Source organism: Bactrocera oleae, chromosome 5, assembly GCF_042242935.1.
Source record: "Bactrocera oleae isolate idBacOlea1 chromosome 5, idBacOlea1, whole genome shotgun sequence".
NCBI classification, from domain to species: domain Eukaryota; kingdom Metazoa; phylum Arthropoda; class Insecta; order Diptera; family Tephritidae; genus Bactrocera; species Bactrocera oleae.
This window is the reverse complement of record NC_091539.1, coordinates 56,532,122-56,550,710: the sequence shown is the minus strand read 5'-3', so window position 1 is coordinate 56,550,710 and position 18,589 is coordinate 56,532,122. Positions and strand designations below refer to the sequence as shown.

Below are 18,589 nucleotides of genomic sequence, written 5' to 3'. Positions count from 1 at the left end.
TGAGAGAGGTCGCGTATTATAGCATACTGTCAATTATATTTTAATTGTTATTAAATATTATTATTGAAAATAAAAATAAAATATAATGAATTCACTATGTTCTGATATGATTTTAAATGTTTTATTTTACTTCTGTGTTTAACCTTCATACTACAATTTTCCAATTGGAATATATCAAACATAGCAACCCTAATTGTATTTTGTTTTGTTTTTATTAGCCCTTCCTCCGTTCACAATTTCTTTTGTGTATTGAATGATAAATTGAAAGAAGTGTTGTTACAAAATTACTTGAATTCAACAAAATTTATTTATATAGATAAAAATATATTTTCATAAAAACAAATAAACATTTAAAAGGTGTGAGTGTGTCTTTGAGTGCTTCTAAAACGTTTGTTCGTTACGTGAATGAGCCTGGGGGAGCACACATTTCTGTTTTTGACACCAACATTATGGACGATTCGGTAGATTTTGGTGGTGATGGGGACAAAAACAGCAAAGACCATAAACGAAACACAACAACAACAAAAATGGAGGAAGGTGAAGAGCATAGTCAGGATTCAAGTGTTGTATGTTGAAGTGATAACTAAATTTAACAACTCTTATTATATTGATTTATTTTTCTGTAACTATAGATGAACAACTCGCAAAGTGTCTTGGAAAAGATAGCCAATCTGTATGCCGAACAATTGATGTCCGACATAATTTTAGTGGTAGGCAATGAACAATATCCCGCACATCGTGTTATACTCTGCGCCAGTAGTGAAGTGTTTCAGGTGATGCTCATGAATCCGCAATGGAATGAGTGTCGCAAACATGTTATCGAATTAGTTGAGGAACCCTGTTGTACGGCTGTTTTCCCACAGTTCTTAAAATACTTGTATGTTGGTCAAATAAAAATTTCACTGCAGACGGTGATGCCAATGCTAGCTTTAGCTGACAAATACAATGTCAAGGTGAGTAATGGAAGAGTATGCGTTGCATGCATCAATCGCAACTTACATCAATCATATATTTTACAGGACCTTGTAGAGCTTTGTGTTGATTACATGATGAAACACATCGCTAAGGCAGCCACACAAGGTTACCTCGTCTCTTGGCTGCAATACACAATTGCTTTTAGTCCCTACCATAAAGAACTCACCGAAACATTGAAGCGATTTTTGAAATGGAATTTAGAAATGGTGAGCGAATCAAAAGACTTTGTAGAATTGGACGCGGCAATTATGGTGCTGCTGCTGCAACAGAACGACATTGTGGTCACCAGCGAGTACCAGCTCTTTGGCATATTGCAACGTTGGCTCTTGCACCGCAAAGAAGTCTACGACAATGATGAGACGCTCACCTTGGAAGAGAAAAGTACCGCATTCTTGCAGCTGGTAGAGCAGACAGTGGTGCATATACGATTTGCAATGATGACGCCGCGTGAACTGGCGCATCTGCTGCTGTTCCCTCTGCTGGAGTTTCACAAAGAGTATATTGTGCAACGCATGGCAATAGGCGAGTGATGTTGTTATTTACATTAACTAAAATAAAATATTTTATTGACGTGCATTATTTCACGTATTTGCAGGTATGAGCTATCAGTCGGGGCAGGAAGACCGTGTACGTGAGGTGCGTTATTCATCTGAGGGCATGCTGCAATTTACACCACGTCTCTATTCCAATGATACTTGGAGCGTTAGCATACATGTGAAAGAGTTCGATCAAATCGAAAAATATACAAATTACGTGACGTGCTTCTTTTCGCAACGCAACATTGCCGAAACTGAAGATGGTGAGTATTTAATGGTCTCTCTTTATTTTGTATGCACTGTTCGGTATATATTAACCGTCCGAAACGTTGGGGACCTTATAAAAAATATATATAAATGATCAGAGCCACGAAATTAGCCGATTTGCCATGTCTGTAAGTCCGTCTGTCTGTATATAAGTGAACTAATCCCTTAGTTTTTGAGATATCGATCTGAAAATTTCCAAAAAAAACCATTAAAATCAAGTTCTTGCATGGAAAGCTTTTTTATTTGTGAACGGTATTATTGCTTCGGTGCAGCCGAAGTTAACATTTTTTCTTGTATTGTTTAAGCTACTTCTATCTTTCATTTGTTTCAGATCACACAATAACTTGGGAGATTGAATTCTTTCCGCGCGGTGTTAAATACAACAAAGCGAAAATTATTTGGGGTGAAGATGTACCGGAATTTTCGTTGAAAACTGTACGCCTGCGCGTCACTTGCAAATACCCCCAACTTGATGAGGAGCGTTTTAAGGTAATATTGCCTGCGCATATATGTACATATATCTAATGTAACAATATTAATATTCTGCTTTTTGCATTTTTCTATACCTTTAGGTTGCTGTGCTGATCACTGGTGTACAAAATAAAATCGATCATATTCTCACCGTACACGAACGTACCGAGTATTTTTCGAATAAGGTGCGCGTGTTGAATGTGGACAACCTAATACCCTACGATGAGTTGGCGTTGTCTTCCATTAAGCTGAGCCCCCACCTAATTGGTGGCGAGCGCAACAATTTGTCAATACAAGTCATTATAGCGCCCATGGGTCCATACACGTGCCGTGATGCGCCGCCATTTGATTTTAAGTGAAATGCAAAGCACTTTAGTTGTAAGATTGTAAACACCGTTGTGTGCGCTGTGTGTGACTATGTTGTATAAACATTTGTAGGTTAGTTGAACGTAATTAAAATTGGAAATATGTATGTACTATATTTGAAAAAAAAAAAATTAATTATGTTTGCTTTCCTTTTTCATTTAAGGCGAACATTAATTGTTTTCGTCTCGTTTTTATTTTGCCCATAAAAAAAAGTCATTTGACGTGCTAAGCAGCAATAAAAATTAAAAACAGTTGTGTAAATGGTGAAAAAGGTTTTTTAATTCAATAAACTATATTTGCACTGTGTTTCTTTAATGCCAGTCATGGTCAGGGTTGAACGCTCTCAAATTTTGTATGAGTGTTTTTCTAGTTTACCCTTTGTTTTATATATTTTTTATTTTATTTTTTCGGAAGCTGAATTAAAACAGTCTGCGTAAACATATTGATTATTGGTGATTATTGACTATTATTGTTCGATTTAACTTCCGGGCTCGTTCAGCTTGAATAGGAATTTTGTGCAAACAGATAGTGCCACCAGTAAGTGAGACAGAGTGTACTAGACAAATAAGTTCTACTAAAACAAGGAAAACAGTTTAAATTCGACTGCACCGAAGCTATACTACTACTAATTACTAACTACTAAATAAATAGAAGTTTTCCATACAACGACTTGATTTTGATCGGTTATTTTGTAAGGCAGCTATATGCTATAGTGGTCTGATCTAAATAATTTGTTCGGAGATTGTAACGTTGCTTTAAACAATAATCCCGTCACCACGACAGTCGGGTCTACGTAGCCGGAAAGGTTCCGGATCTACAATAAAAGACCCTGGAGATTTTCGTGAAGATATAATTTCAAATAAAAGAGCTTTTCATCAAGAGCTTACTTTTGATCGTTCAGTTTGAATAGCAGCTGTATTCTAGAGCGGTCCGATATCGGCGGTTCCGACAAATAAGCAGGCTAAGTTCGGATGTAACCGAACATTTTATACTCTCGCAAAGTCAAATGGTATGGTTGAGATTTCGTTATATATTATAATAATTAGAAGTAGAACAGTTCCTACTTCTAAGCCTCAGTTATTTACATTCATAGTGAAATTAATTAGAGCAATTTGTAAACTAAGTTTTCTCAAATTATGAGAAATTATATTAGCTATATGAGGGCTATAGGAAGTATTGATCCGATTCAACCCAGTTTTGACAACATTTTGAAAAACATACTATTATCGAGAGTTTCATTTATTTATTTTATTATATGAATTTCAATTATATATCTTACACATTGACCGATATTTTCGGTGAAAAGTCGACTATAGGCAGTGGGGTCCACATATTCAGTACCTAAGGGATGGAACAGTTTTGGTTCGATTTAGACAATTTTTGCTATACTTCAAAGGCACAAATTTTTACCCCGATACAATCATTGTTGCTTGATTTGTGAAAGAATCAGATGGAATTCAAAATGGTGTTACATAGGAAATAGGCGTGGTTGTAATTCAATTTCGTCCATTTCTGTATTATAACATAGAAATATGAGAAAAATGTTATGTACTGAATTTTGTTGAAATCGGTTAAGCAGATCTCAAGATATTGGGTTTTACCTAAAAGTGGGCGGAGCTTAGTTATGGCAATTTATTTGTTTTTGATTAATGGCGTTTTGTGGGCGGGACAGTGGCCCGATTACGCCCATCTGCTATACCAACCGTCTTACGGTACCAAGTAATATTTGTAACAAGTTTCATAAAGATATCTCAATTTTTACTCAAGTTACAGCTTGCACAGACGGACGGACGGCCAGAGAGTATAAAAAATATCTGATAAACTGCTACGCCTTTAATTAGCTGCACATTCGCTGCGAAAACAATTATTCAAGTAATGAAGCTAAAACTACTAATACTACTACTAAACTTTACATAGAAATAGAAAAAAAATGTATGACACGTGTATAACGATTCATAGTTATCGCTTCAAATACAAAAAAAAAAAAACTATTGTATACAGTTTTATTTACTTTTTTATGAGTGAGATTAAATACACTTTTATGGAAACATATTGCTGTAAGGTATTACAGAATTCGGATGAATGGAAACGAATGAAATGACTCTCCACTCTTTATTAATAAACGGTCATGAATTATGATTCGTTACCATGTCAGTCGAGTATTCGTAATTGGCTGGGATCCATGCTAAGGACCGTTCTAACGACAGACGTGTCCACATAACCTAAACGAACCCGGATTTTTTGTATCGGATCAAAGACTGGAAACTTGGCGGCATTTCTCAAAATTGTTTGGGAAATAGTTTTAGCCACTACAAAAACAACAACATTTACCCGATTTTTTATTTCAAGAAAAGATTGAACAGCGTGAGAATGACAATGGTTTTTATGCCTCATCAACTGTACTTAACTACGAAAATTACCCCTCAATCATAGCAAACACTTGCTTGGAGCGGAACTTTTTCCACGGGGCGATGAAACAACGCTTGTTAAAATGCCACGATTTTCGATTCTTTACCTTACCTGCTTATTACTATTTAGAGTATGGTTTTAAACCTTACGACATAAATTTGGCCAACATCTCAGTGCTCAATAACAACTATATGTTTTGCTATGTAAACAGCGTAATGGATCCATTCCCAAGTTAGCAATCAGAATGAACCCAGATTTAAATTCCACCAAGAATTGCTATCACCACTACAATTACAAAACTACTAAGAGAATATCATAAAATGTTAGAGGATAATCAATAATTTTTTACTTATCTGTTTTAATATGAACTCAACTTAGAAGAGAATCTGGTACTATATGTTTGCAAACTGAATAGATTTCAAACGGGTTTTAACAATTCCCGAATTCTCAGAATCGTTCAGAACATGAAATTATTTTCTTCTTCTCGTCCAACAAAATTTATTCTATATAAAGTATACTGCATACCTATATTGTTATTATATACTCGTATGCTTAAGTGCTTATAAGTAGAGGATGTTGCTGAGAAATCGAAAAGTGACTACTGTTATATTTGTATATCTCTTATCTATCACTTGCTTTCGCACACTTCAGTGTTTATCTTCGAAACGTTAAGATATATGTAGTTTTATGGTCCACAAAAATACAACGGTAATCTTGGCAGATGTTGTTGATGCTGTGCTGTTTGTCACACCCATACTAAATGTACTTATCTCAGAAGATTTATGTTGGTGATTATTTTGGTAAAAAGTGTAGATTAAGCTTATTTTATATATTTAAGTTTTGTTGCAAAATTTCCGTTAGATCATACATGGGGTGGATACATTTTATGTTTAGTAAAATATTTCTAAATCAATACAGAAATTAATAACATGAAATATACATATTAGAAAAAGTCAAGTATGTAATTTATAAATTCTTATCTTTCTATTTATTAGTCTTTGCTTTGTAAGTCTTACTTTACTTTAGCGATACTTTAGACCCGATCAGTATATCGAGGAAAGAGTTAATATTATATGTGGATAATAAAAGGTTGCACACTTAAGTACCTCATGTGGATTAAAAAGAAAGGAAGTTTTAACGATTTTCCTATAAATTGTAGCTTCGTCATATATCGACTATAATTTTCTAGGATATTTTAATTATTTATAGTGGTATGAGCTCAAGAACTTTTATAGGTAAAAACTGAGTTAAGTGGTTATATTCACTTGCAAGCCAGGAAAAGCGGGCTTTTTCGTGATTTGTTTTTTCTCTTTGAAGCGGAATTACATTTAATAAATTCTTTAATAATCAGGGATGGGATGACATATATATCTAAGAAGGTAGTGTGAAACTTCCAAGTCGGAGAAAGTTTCTTCACCGATTCTGAAAACAGCGTTTCGAGAAAAACACGTTTAAAGTTTTTGGAGCCGGTTGTACTAAGTTAAAAAACAAAAAAAATTCGGAGAATATTCTGAAATATATGTACATTTAATATATATACAAAAGAAGTAGATTTTTTAGTTCATTCACTTAAACTTCATCATTAATATGTCACATCCTTTATAAGATGATACATTTTTGTTTATTTTATTGGCTCACCATTGTATTTCAAAATCTTATGAAATACTGTTTTTGCTTTTAACTCAAGTCATACACACCCTTCTATCTCAAAAAAAAAAAAAAAAGAAACAAAGAAAAAGAAGATTTTTGATCCAAAATGTCGTCCAGTAGAGTTCGCAAAATAGACAGCGTAACTGAGAACCCTACATTCATCAAATGCATCATTAATGGTGTCGAGAACTTGGCTTTTGAATATGACGTCGAAATTATTCAATAATCTAGTGTATAGCCCTGAAAAAATTACTCAAACCGAAAAACCAAAATTCACTGAAGGCACTTTAGGCCTCCTTAGCCCAGGCTTAAACAAGTGTATGGCTCAAGAGCCTATTTTGAAGGCGATAATAAAGATTTGTATTAAAATACGCGAAAGTATAATTTTTTTTGCCAGTCCGGGTCAAATTTGATCAGAAAGTAAACGATTGTTTATAAAACTACAAATTTTCTGGTGATTGAGACCAAGAAAGGTCTCAGTTCTTAATTCTGTTGACTGGCTGAGGTAGTCAAACATCCAGATAAGATAATGAGTCGGAACCTCCAATTTAAGGCAATGGATGCACCGTTTCATTGCTCGACTATGGAGAAGTTAAAATATCAATTGCGCGGCTTAAACAGTACAAGACCTTATGCAACAAATCTTAGAAAATACTCAAAGCGAAATAGATCGACATCCTTCCAACAGTTTGCGGAATTCACTTCCGATAACACAGCAGAAATTTAGACTATGTGTGATGCATCACAATTTCAATCAAAGTAAAGAATGATTCTTTTGTAACAACGTTTAATTTCAATTAGGATTAAATTTGAAGAAATAGTGGTGGATTCTCAACTTTTACGATAATATTCAGACTTTTGTGGATCTTCATGTATTTTCAGGTGATCGGTTGCTGGTTACATCCTTGTTGTAACAGCTAAAATATTCTTTAAGTAGTTTTGGGCTGTTTGGCTGCATAAAATATCGTCTGTTCACTTACAGATCCACGAGTATAAATTTATTTTTTTTTACCGGAAAATAAAAACAAAACAAGAAAAAACGTTAACTTCGATTGACCCAAAGCTATAATACCCTTCACAGGTTCAAGTTTTCTTACAAGAACTTGATTTTGATCGGCTAGTTCGGAGATTGCACCATTGCCTTTTACAATATAGTCTATGCCAAATTTTCAGAAGATATGGCAGCCAAATGCTATAGTGGTTCCAACAAGTGAGCAGATTCTTGTGAAGAAAAGTACGTGTGCAATATCGCAAAAACTTATGGACTAGTTTGCTTATATACAGACGAGCTGACAGACGGACATGGCTAAATTGACTCAGCTCGTCATGCTTATCATTTATATAATATATAAATTTTATAGGGTTTTCGACGTTTCATTATGGGTGTTACAAAACTTTGTGGCAAACTTTATATACCCTGTTCAGGGTACATCAATAAACAATTAATTTATTATTTGATTTTCAGTCATTGTTAGTCATTTATACCATACATTCAGGTTATGAAGCGATTTTTTAAACTCAACAGTTTTAATCCGCTCTCATTAATTTGTTGAAGTGTTTAGTAATGTGGCTTATTAAAATAAATTAAGTATGTGCGTATTTCACGAATATTTAAAAAATTCTAAAAGAACAGATCAAAGGTTAGGGTAGTTTAAAAATTTTATTTTAATTAAAAACTAGAAAAAATAAAGAAATTAAAAAAAACCGAACTATTTTCAGCTCGCAATTTCTATATGGGATCATATTTGGTTCAATTGTGCACCCGTTTTCCCTCAGAGTCAGCTTTATCTCGTTATGTAAACACCGAATGTTGATCTCAACCGCGTAGACTCTATAAAGTATATAGATAAATACTCAGCGTGTCGAACTAGTACCTCCGTTTTTGAGATATCGATTTGAAATTTTGGACACGTACTTTTCTACGCAAGCAAATGCTAATTTGTTGGAACCGCTGCTATCGAATTACTATTAGCGTATAGCTGCTATGCAAACTGAACGATCAAAATTAAGTCCTTAAATCGAAAACTGTTTTAATTGACAAGGTAAATTCACTAAATTTGACAAAAATTATTGTTCAAGACAAGGCTACAATCCTCAAACATATTGTTCGAATCAGGCTACTATAGCATATAATTGCCATACAAACCAACTAGATACCCTTTTATGTTATAAGAAATTTCCTTGTGAAGGTTAAAGTTTATATCTAAAAATTAAACTCTTGTAGTCATATTTCTTTACAACATAATTTTATGATTTTCTATTGAAAAACAATTTCAAACATACCCTACCACGCCACTGTGCACTTACCATACATATGAAAGTATGTATACGAGTGTACTGTGTGGCGGTGGCGTATGAGTAACACAAATCATACCAGTAGCGGCGGATGCAGATAGCAACTGCGAGCTGGTGAAGCGATCTAGTGTGCAAACAGACACACAAACATAAATATGCTTAGAATAAATTACGCATATTTTAGATATATATATACATATTTCATAAAGCGACATGCATTTGGCCTAAATATATACAATTATAGGGATGTATTTTGACATATTTACACAAGTGCGTTTAAATAAATAAAAAAAAGTTGAAGTTCAAGGAATGCCTTAATCCTTTTCTAAGCGAAATGATAATGAAGAAATATTACAATCTTGTGCCCTTATCATTGCCATATGAGATGAATGTGTGTACTTACATAAATATATTCGCTATATTATTACAAACAGAATTAAATGTCAAGAAGTCTATGTATGTATATATAGATTATATATATGTATGTATTAAAAAACCCTTTATGTGCTCATATGTGTGTATGTATGTGCATTTATTGTTGCTCACTTTTATCAGTTGTGTTAACAAGTTCTGCGCACAAATTAGTCGCTTAGAATCTATATTGTGTGTGTATGTATGAACGCATTTACTTTTGTGTGTTTATATGCATGGGTGTTTGTGTGTGCCTGTAAATACCTGATAGCTGTGTAAGCAAAAGTTTATGTGGGAAAATAAGCTTTGTCATATCATCGCTATGTTTATCATTTCGACATTAAAATGCAGTGTCAGGAGATCGCCGCTTTCAGTTGACGTGCGAAGCGTGAGGCGACTTTAACGGGTTATCCAACTAAAAGTGATGCTAATTATTTGGCACAGGCTAAACAGTTAAAGTAACAGTAAGCGTTTGTGTATGTGTGTGTGTGTGCAAGTGAAAAAGTGCAAAATAATAATTTTTTAATTAAAAAATTTGATTAAAAATAATTAAAAATTAGTTTAATTTAATTTAGTTAAATTAAAATTTCTAACTAATTAATTTAATTAAATAATTTAAAAAGTTAATATTAATTAATAATTAAAATTAATTAGTTATAAATTTTAATTAACATTTCATAACTGCTACCTGCTACTGCTACCTACAGTTGTTTTATAGTTGCAGCGTTGCTAATTTTGTGTTTGTAATTTTAATAAATTATTAATTTTCATAATTAATTATAGTTTCTTTAATATTTAATTCGAGCAAGAAATAGCTCACTGATTGAGCTAAAATAAGTGTGTGATTTGTGAAGAGACCGCAAATAACATAAAACTAAATAATAATAATTACGAAAAATAAAAAAAAAATAAAAAATGGATAATCCAGCTTTTATAAAGGACTTGGAAACCGATATTGGTGAGTTCACAATATTTGAATTAATGTAGAAACTCATAGTCAAAATAATTTTGTACTATTTTCAAATTAAAGAACAGATATATGACCAGATTAATAAATGTTGAGCATAAATGATATCATTTAGATTTTAAACATAGCTTAGAACTTCGATTCATTAATCAATGTTGCTCTGTATGTGCGTCTGTCTGTCTATACAGGTTGAATGAAAATTTTCTGCGCTCGAAATGAAAGAATACCGTTTTTGGTATGAAATATATTTCTTTATGCAATATAATCTCCCTTAACTTTAATACACTTATTCCAATGATCTTCCAAAAATTTTATGCCATCCCTATAGTGACTAGAAGCTCTGCAAAATTCCCGTCCCCGGCTGTAATAGCTTCTTTATTCGACGAAAAACGCTTTCTACGTAAGAATTGTTTCAGGTTTCTGAAGAGGTAGTAGTCGCTGGGATCCAAATCTGGTGAATACGGTGGATGCTCAAGCAATTCGTACTTTAATTCGTTGAATTTTTTTAATGTTAAAACACCTCTGTGAGACAATGCTGTCTTGATTAAAAATTATTTTTTGGTGTTGAAAACCAAGTTTTTTCTCACGCATTTTTTCATCCAGCTGATCCAAAAGGCTGCAATAATATTCCGGGTTGATTTTTTTATTTTTCTGCAGATATTCAATTAACAAAATTCCTTTTACATCCCAAAAAACTGATGCCATAACCTTCTTTGCTGATCGTTGTAACTTCACCTGCTTTAGAGCTGAACAACCTGCTTCAGTTAACTGCAAACGAGATCCAAGTCTCATCCATAGTTATAAAACGACACAAGAAATCGGTTTTATTCTGCTTAAAACGCGTCAAATTATGCTGAGAAACTTGTTTTCGATCCAGTTTAATTGTTACCGTGTGTGGCACTAACTTTCCAAACAGCTTTTTCATATGAAATTCTCCATTTAAAATATGAAGTACTCGTTCGTTAGCAGTTTCACGCTTAGTCAAACTTAGATCTCCACTAACAATATTATGAACTTGCTCAATGATTTCCGGTGTGCTTGCGGTTTTTGGCCATCTTTTGGGTGGATCGTCTTCAAGCCTAATACAACCACGTTTAAACTCACCAGCCAGGTCAAGACTCATTACACACATTTAACAATTGAGCGATATTCTATTATATCCATATTAAAAAAATATTTTGACACGTCAACTTGAAATGACTTGCAAACAAAAAAATAACTGTCAGAATGACTTGTAACTTTGCATGTGTGCTCACGACAGATGTACCAACTTGAGAAAACAAAATAGTAGTGCTATTTCTTGGTGAGAGCAGACACTTCACAACCAACCTGTATATATGTTTGCGAACTAGTCCCTCAGTTTTTGAGATATCCATCTGAAATTTGGCACATGTCCTTTTTTCTCCAAAAAGCTGCTCATTTGTCGGAACCGCCGATATCGGACCACTATAGCATATATCTGTCCTACAAACTGATCGATCAAAAACAATTTCGCACAGTTATGAAAATAATTTTAGCTTGAAGCAAGGATTAAAAAATCAAATCAGAAACAAATTAAAGGAATATATAAATAATCACATAAATTATAAATATTTAATCTAATTACCTACATTTAAGTATGGTACTTATCATGTATGCGCTTTTCTATGAAAAAGTTAAAAATAAGATAACAATAGAGTCGAAATTTATTTACTTAAAAATAATACTTAAAAGCACGTTTGTAATTAAACTATCAAGTGAAGAGCTGCTTGAGTGCTGCAAAGTAGACAGTCATAAACAATGTAAATAATTGAGTGGTTGTTGTTAAGGGACAGTACAGGATATTAAAGAATAAAAAAGAAACACAAGTGATAGTTGTAGTTAGAACTAGCACTTTCCAACTTAGATTAGCGAATGTGAAATTCTACGAAATTTGAAATAAACACTGTCATTATTCAAATACTTTTGCTGCGAATCATGGTTACATATACCCGGAACATTTTTTTTTTATGGACACCCACACACAATTATATAACGGTATCATTAAAAAACGTTGTTCCGCTATTTGCTTGAATTTGTTAGTGCAATGATTACAGGTTGTTTTATTAGTATTTAACTGTTATCTTTGCCTCTGAAAGTTCACGATAAAAATCTTCAAAGCTTTCATCATTTCTTTTCTATAAGTACATGTGTGTATGTATGTACTTATCTACGTATGTGTCATAAAATTATTTTGTTTAAAATATATTTATTTTTATACTAAGAAAGATTATAAACTCACATAGGGGGAGTGCAGAAATTATTTGTGAATTGTGAAATTGACAGGCTTACTTGCACAAATGCATTCACAAGTTATTTGCGCAATAGGAACACATTAGCTGTACATGCAGCAAAATAATTACCGTCTGATCAAATATGACTCGGACTGGACCATCTAAACTGCTTTGTGTGAAGTTTTATCTTCATATGTCAATTAATGTGTGTTTGACAGTTGTTTGTTTACGAAGCGAAAGATATGTCTTTGTCAAAGTTTTTATTGCATGGCCATTTTAAGGCGTCTAATTAAAGCAATTCTTCGTAAACGACCGGATTTGTGAGCAGATGTGAACTTTTCACCACAGTAATAAAAGGCAATCGCTGAACGCATTAAACGCCATCCATAAAATTTTGAATACAATAGCTTAAGAGAAAAATAGCTTGACTAAGTTCTATAAGTTCCAATATAATCTAAAAAAGGCAGATTTTAAAAATCGATTTAAAGCAGAAAATTATACCGAAATGAACATTTAAAACAGTTGGTAAGAATATAAGGTTATATTTAAAAAAAAAACAAAAAATCTTTAAACCCGTTCTAATTAAGAAGTCCAATGGAAGCTTCTATTGACTTAGTTAAAACAAAATATTGCCATGTGTGTTGCCGTCTTATCGGATATGATTATAGTCCTTCTGAATAATTTTCGCAGCATACAAATATTATTTATAAATTTTCTGCTCTAACAGAATTATGTTGTTTTTTGGATGAGAATTTTTCTGAAGTCTAAACTAAACTTTATCGTATCGTTTATATTTTTATTAGTATATACCTTAATTGTAGTTGCCTGACCAAGTTTCCTTTTATATTTGTGAGCACCACATTCTCATGCAATATATGTATGTATGTATATAGCGACCTACAAGAACTGCGAACTATATATGTAGTAATGGTCCAACCTGTTCAACGACTATATGGAAATTTATTCGAAAACCCTCGGATCTTTTTCAAAACCATAGAGTTCTAAACTACGACCTTTGATATAGATTAAACAAAGCTATATTTAAGAAAGAGTTTAAACAATTAGTGACAAAAAAATTTCCTTATATATGATATATGTACCTCAAAATTAGTCCTTAGTAGCCTTAGTCATTCTTTATCTGGAATTCAGCATTATATAGAAGAGCTACAATATTTAAAATTTTATTTCTCTTTGTTTTTCTATTGAGTTCACCTTACCTTTGCACCACCACTGTGAAGAGAGATCTATGTGGTTTTCATCAGTTTTACTCCGAAAAAATATACAATAGTTTTATATTGCACACTAGATATTATTTATAGTAGATTTATCAGATCTAAAGTGTTATAAACGGTAGTGAAATCCAAGCTTTTTTAGCTACAACTATGTTATTGACTAAACATCTGATCTATAAAATAAATGTTAGTTTTTTCACTACCTTAATTTTGGCTAAAAAATCATGTTGTTACATAGGTATAAAACCGTGACTTCCATTATCTATTAATGACAAATTTAAAATTGAACAAGTAAAACGTCTGGGTTGATATCTAAATAAAATGGAGTATATTTCTACTGGTTTAAAAGCTTTTCACTTAAACTAAATTCATCTTTAGGTTAAGCTTAACAATAAAAAAATCTTTTTTATTAATATTTATAAATGTAAAATGCTGAAATTAAGGTGAAAAGTTTTCAATAATGCACTTACCGCTAATAAATTTTTTTTTTTTTGAAATTCAGTTTTATGAGGAAAAATATATGAACTTTTGAAACAATATGCCAATATATTATTTTTTTTTTCACCGAGTGTCCCAGTTTTGAGTAAATGCTCACATATGGAATTAAATGAAAACAGACACACAAACTATCGTGGTTGCTGAAAACTAAAAAAGAAAGAAAAATGTATATTTAATAAACAAAAAATCAGAACGAGAAAGAAATATAAAAATATATGGTGTTAAAAATAAGAAATATTTAATGAAATGAAAATATGAAAATCAAAGAAAAAATAATGTAAGGTAAGTAAATATTAAATGAAATCAAAAAATGTCTGAATATAAAATAAAAAAATTTAATAAAATTAATTAATAAATATGGAATAAAAAAATGTAATAAAACGAAATAAAATATGTAGAATAAAAAATTAACAAATAAATATAGATTACAAAAATATAAAAAATTAACAAATAAATATAGATTACAAAAATCTAATAGAACTAATAAATAAGTATAGAATAAACAAATAAAAATCATAAACCAATACTCAGTTACATTGCTTTTGTTTCAAAGCATTTTATATAACCCACTCATAGCTTCTCTTACCACTTGGCTTTCATTCAGTTTAGACTTTGTCGCCTTCTCAACTTGCCATTATGACTTAACAAAAATAAAAGTCTCTTTTGTTTATTACAGTTTTTTATTTTTTATTTCACATTTTTCATTCAACTTAGTTTTAATTATTGTTTATTTATTTATTTCGCCTTTGCAAGTAAGTATATAATATTATTTACGTCGACGTGCTACAGACACAGCAGTAGTAGTAGTCTTCTTATCTTTATTATCATTTCAAATCTTTTATTTGTCAACTGCAAGTCACTGATGTCAAAGTAAAGGCTTTCATTTGCAGTTCACAAAATCGCTTCCCAAAATACCTACACATACATACACAGAGTGTAATTTCAAATATATGCTGAATCATATGAATACTTTTGGCTGGACCTAGTCGATTGCTTTCAATTTAAAAAAAAATGTTTTTCATGTGCTTTGCCCTTTGCTGCTGTATTTCTCCAAATATTCTTTTAGTGCTTGCATTTTTTTGCGTTCCCTCTCTACTTTGGCCACTTTGACTTTTAAGCCTTTGTTGAAGGCCGGCTTCACTATCTCTCTAATTCAACAATACATACATACATTTTGATATACATACATATATAAGTGCTATGTTATTTAATTTTTCGTTTTTGGTTTTTGTTGTTGTTTTTTATTTTTTTCATTTCTTTTGTTTTGGTTTTTGTTATTATTGTTGTTTTTTTCTTTTCTTTTTTATTGTTGGTGGTGATTTTGTGATTAAATTCTTCACTAGTAAATGCGCGCGTGTGTGTGAAAGTGGTGGTGAACATGGCGATTGAAAAAGTGGCTAAGTGATTCAGTAAGTGAGTGTGTGTGTGTGACTAGTGGCGTTGGTGAAGGCGAAGTGTGTGAAAAGTTGATAGCGAGTGGTGGTGGTGGTGCCATTGGTGTTGAAGAATAAATGCGTTTTCCTGCCTTATCGTGTCTTTTCATGCGTTTATATGCGTTTTCATGCGTTTTTATGCGTTTTAATGCGTTTTAATGCGCTTCTATGCGAACATGTATTTTTATGCTGCCGAAATGTGCTACGAACCATATGACCAGTTATATAAAGTGGTGTAGTGTGAGTTTGGTGTATAGGCGGGAAGGTTTATTTATTTAATTTTTTTCCGATTATATTATATATATATAAACATACAATACGAGTATAAACAGTACATACAGACGATTACAAGTGTATTGGTTGTTGGGTATACGGATATATAAGATTTTTTGTTGCTATTTTGTTGTTATATTTTTTAGATATTTTATTATTCAGGTTTTTTTTTGTTTTTGGTTTTTATCGCTAATCGCTACACATTCAAAAATTTGCTATATATGCTCTAGTTTGTTTGTTGTTTCCTCTTTGTTTATTTGCTTATTGTTTTCTGTTTTTCCATAGTTAAGTGTTGTTGTTGTATCCGCAGTCGCAGTAGAAATGCGCTTTGCAAGCTTTTACTGCTGCTGCTGCAATCACTGCTTTTTTGGGGGCGGCAATAATGGCAGTATTTTTATTGTTGTTGTTTTTTTGTTGTAATTGTTGTTTACCTATGATATGAGCCAATTATGACATAGTTTGCGGTTTTCCCTACCAAATACCATACATTCTTTATTGCCTTACGTTTGACTTCCCTTTGCAAGCCCTCAAACTGCCTTTCGCTAAAGTAAAATTTTGAGATCAACCTAACCTCACTCTGTCTCACATATCTTTCATTTCTCTCAGCTCAACAATTTTTGGAATTCCTCCTTCCAACTGCATCCTTTATTTTTCGAATATAAGCTCACCGGTCAGCAGCGGATTCATGTAGGTTTGCGTCTCGTAACCCGCCCGCTTGCGCGCTCCACCGCTGCCGCCCCTGCGTTCGGTATGTGTGTAATATAATGGACGTTTGTCTTCGCGCGAATTCAACACCAACGGTATGGGCAGCTGGGTGTAGGGCTCTTGCACCACAGACAATATGGGCGGATTCATGGGCGGCGACTCCACAACAAATGGTTCGGGCTCGTAATCGTTGTTGCTGTTATTATTGTTGTCCGCATTGTTGTTACCGTTAGCCGCAATGGCGTTGGACTTTCGATGATTTTTACGCGATGTATGTCGATGGTGATTGTTGTTGTTGTAGTGTTTGCGATGCGATTTACGTTTGGTATGTCCGTTAGTCGCACTAGCCGCAGCCAATGCTGCCGACGATGATGATGCGGAAACCGCTGTGGCTAGCGCTGATGCGGGTGCCAGCACAGGTATGGGCGCTTGCGCAGTATCCAATATCGGTATACGTGGTTCGAGATTATTCACTATGGCTTGTGATGGATCCAGCAGGAAGGTGCCATTTGTTGGTGTTATAGGTTTACGTAACGGATCATTGGGATTCGCTTGTATTATTGTCGCTGTGGCGAAGATTTCTTGAAATTTGTTGGCGGCAGCCAGTTGTTGTAGATGAAGATGTTGTTTTTGTAGAAATTGTTGTCGCTGCTGTTGCAACTGATTGAGTATGCGATATTGTTCAAGTATGTGTTTGTAGAATTGTTCGGCGGTGACTTCTGATGAATTGAGTAGGCGTATAGCGATTTTCTCTGGTATCACAATTTTGTCTAAATGTTAAGAAAATATTAATGATTTAAATAAAAAAAAATTAGTAAATATGTATTTTATACTTGAATATTAATTGAATTAATTTTTGTAAAGGTTTTAATTTATTGTTATGTAATCGACCATATCTCAATATGAATTTATACTTTGGCGTCTGTAGTTTTGTAATTTCCCTCCACTACAAAATAATATAATAATTAATAATATTTTTTATGAAAAACTATTAAAATAACTACCATACCATATTAAAACATATTGGCTGAGCTTCCTTCAATGTCAACTACAATCTGATCAAATTTAACTCGGACTGGTTAATACAAGTATAAACTGCGCACGAAAACTTAATAGAAATTTTTTATTTTTTTGAGAAACCATATCTTCGTATGAATTTTGATCTCCATATGTCAATTAGTATGTGTTCAGCAGCTGTTGGCAGATGATCTCAACATCTCTCATGGACCGACTCATCACATTTAATTTGATGACCTGAATCATCAAAATTATTTTTACTGGTGAATCGCGCTCCAAAAATGAGCCACAACCGAAAAATTAGTATTAAAATACGCCAAAATGTAGTTATTTTTGTTAGTCTGGGTCAAATTTGATCATGGCGGTATGGTGTAGTAAGATCAAATCTAAACTCAATTGTTTTTTTTTTTTATTTCATCGATAATTAGACTTTATATCAAAAATTATGCTATGGTGTCTTCATAGGTTCTTATTTACGAACCGATTCTTTAGGAAAGAGCTTAAAAAAATATATTATATTATATTATGAGATGAGAATAAAATACTTGTCGATACATATATATGTCCGAGAAAACCGTATATAGAAGTTTCTTAAATATCAAAAAATGCATATGTCATGAGAAGAAAATTACTATATTCTCATGGCATATGCATTTTTTCAGATCAGAAGATAATAATTTTTTTCTCAAGGCATATGCTTTTTTTATATGGAAAAAGCTCCCATACTCCCAAAATTCTGCTACTTCTACTTTATTTTAGAAAAACTCTCAACCCTCGGGTCTATGTAACCCGAATGTACACGGATTTTTATTCAGCTAAGGTTTAATAGCTT

At 32.7% G+C, this 18,589-nt stretch overlaps 3 protein-coding genes across 9 annotated transcripts in view; 2 read left to right on the top strand and 1 right to left on the bottom strand.

The window, feature by feature from the left end:
- The first annotated feature begins 241 nt into the window (after positions 1-241).
- Tango10 (transport and golgi organization 10) lies at positions 242-2,886 on the top strand. Its single transcript, XM_014230112.3, has 6 exons — positions 242-566; positions 633-953; positions 1,020-1,497; positions 1,571-1,774; positions 2,110-2,267; positions 2,351-2,886. The coding sequence occupies exons 1-6, from the start codon at positions 450-452 to the stop codon at positions 2,606-2,608; spliced, it is 1,536 nt and encodes a 511-aa protein (XP_014085587.1). The 5' UTR covers positions 242-449; the 3' UTR covers positions 2,609-2,886.
- A 6,807-nt stretch (positions 2,887-9,693) lies between these two features.
- The window catches only part of LOC106614409 (niacin transporter NiaP), a 46,972-nt gene continuing 38,076 nt past the window's right edge, over positions 9,694-18,589 (top strand). Inside the window, exons 1-2 of one of the 5 annotated variants that reach the window (XM_014230145.3) lie at positions 9,694-9,844; positions 10,164-10,338. In XM_014230145.3, the coding sequence (XP_014085620.2) occupies positions 10,296-10,338 (43 nt within the window). In that variant the 5' untranslated portion in view covers positions 9,694-9,844; positions 10,164-10,295. Of the gene's footprint in view, positions 9,857-10,163; positions 10,339-18,589 lie in introns of all 5 variants that reach the window. The other 4 variants (XM_036376178.2, XM_036376179.2, XM_036376177.2 and 1 more) reach the window with 4 other exon arrangements.
- inaF-D overlaps positions 14,991-18,589 on the bottom strand; it is a 30,281-nt gene continuing 26,682 nt past the window's right edge. For 2 of the 3 annotated variants that reach the window (XM_014230147.3, XM_036376184.2), the window contains exon 3: positions 14,991-17,510. In XM_014230147.3, coding sequence (XP_014085622.2) covers positions 16,681-17,510 — 830 coding nt within the window. In that variant the 3' untranslated portion in view covers positions 14,991-16,680. The remainder of the gene's footprint in view (positions 17,511-18,589) is intronic. The other variant, XR_011396314.1, reaches the window with a different exon arrangement.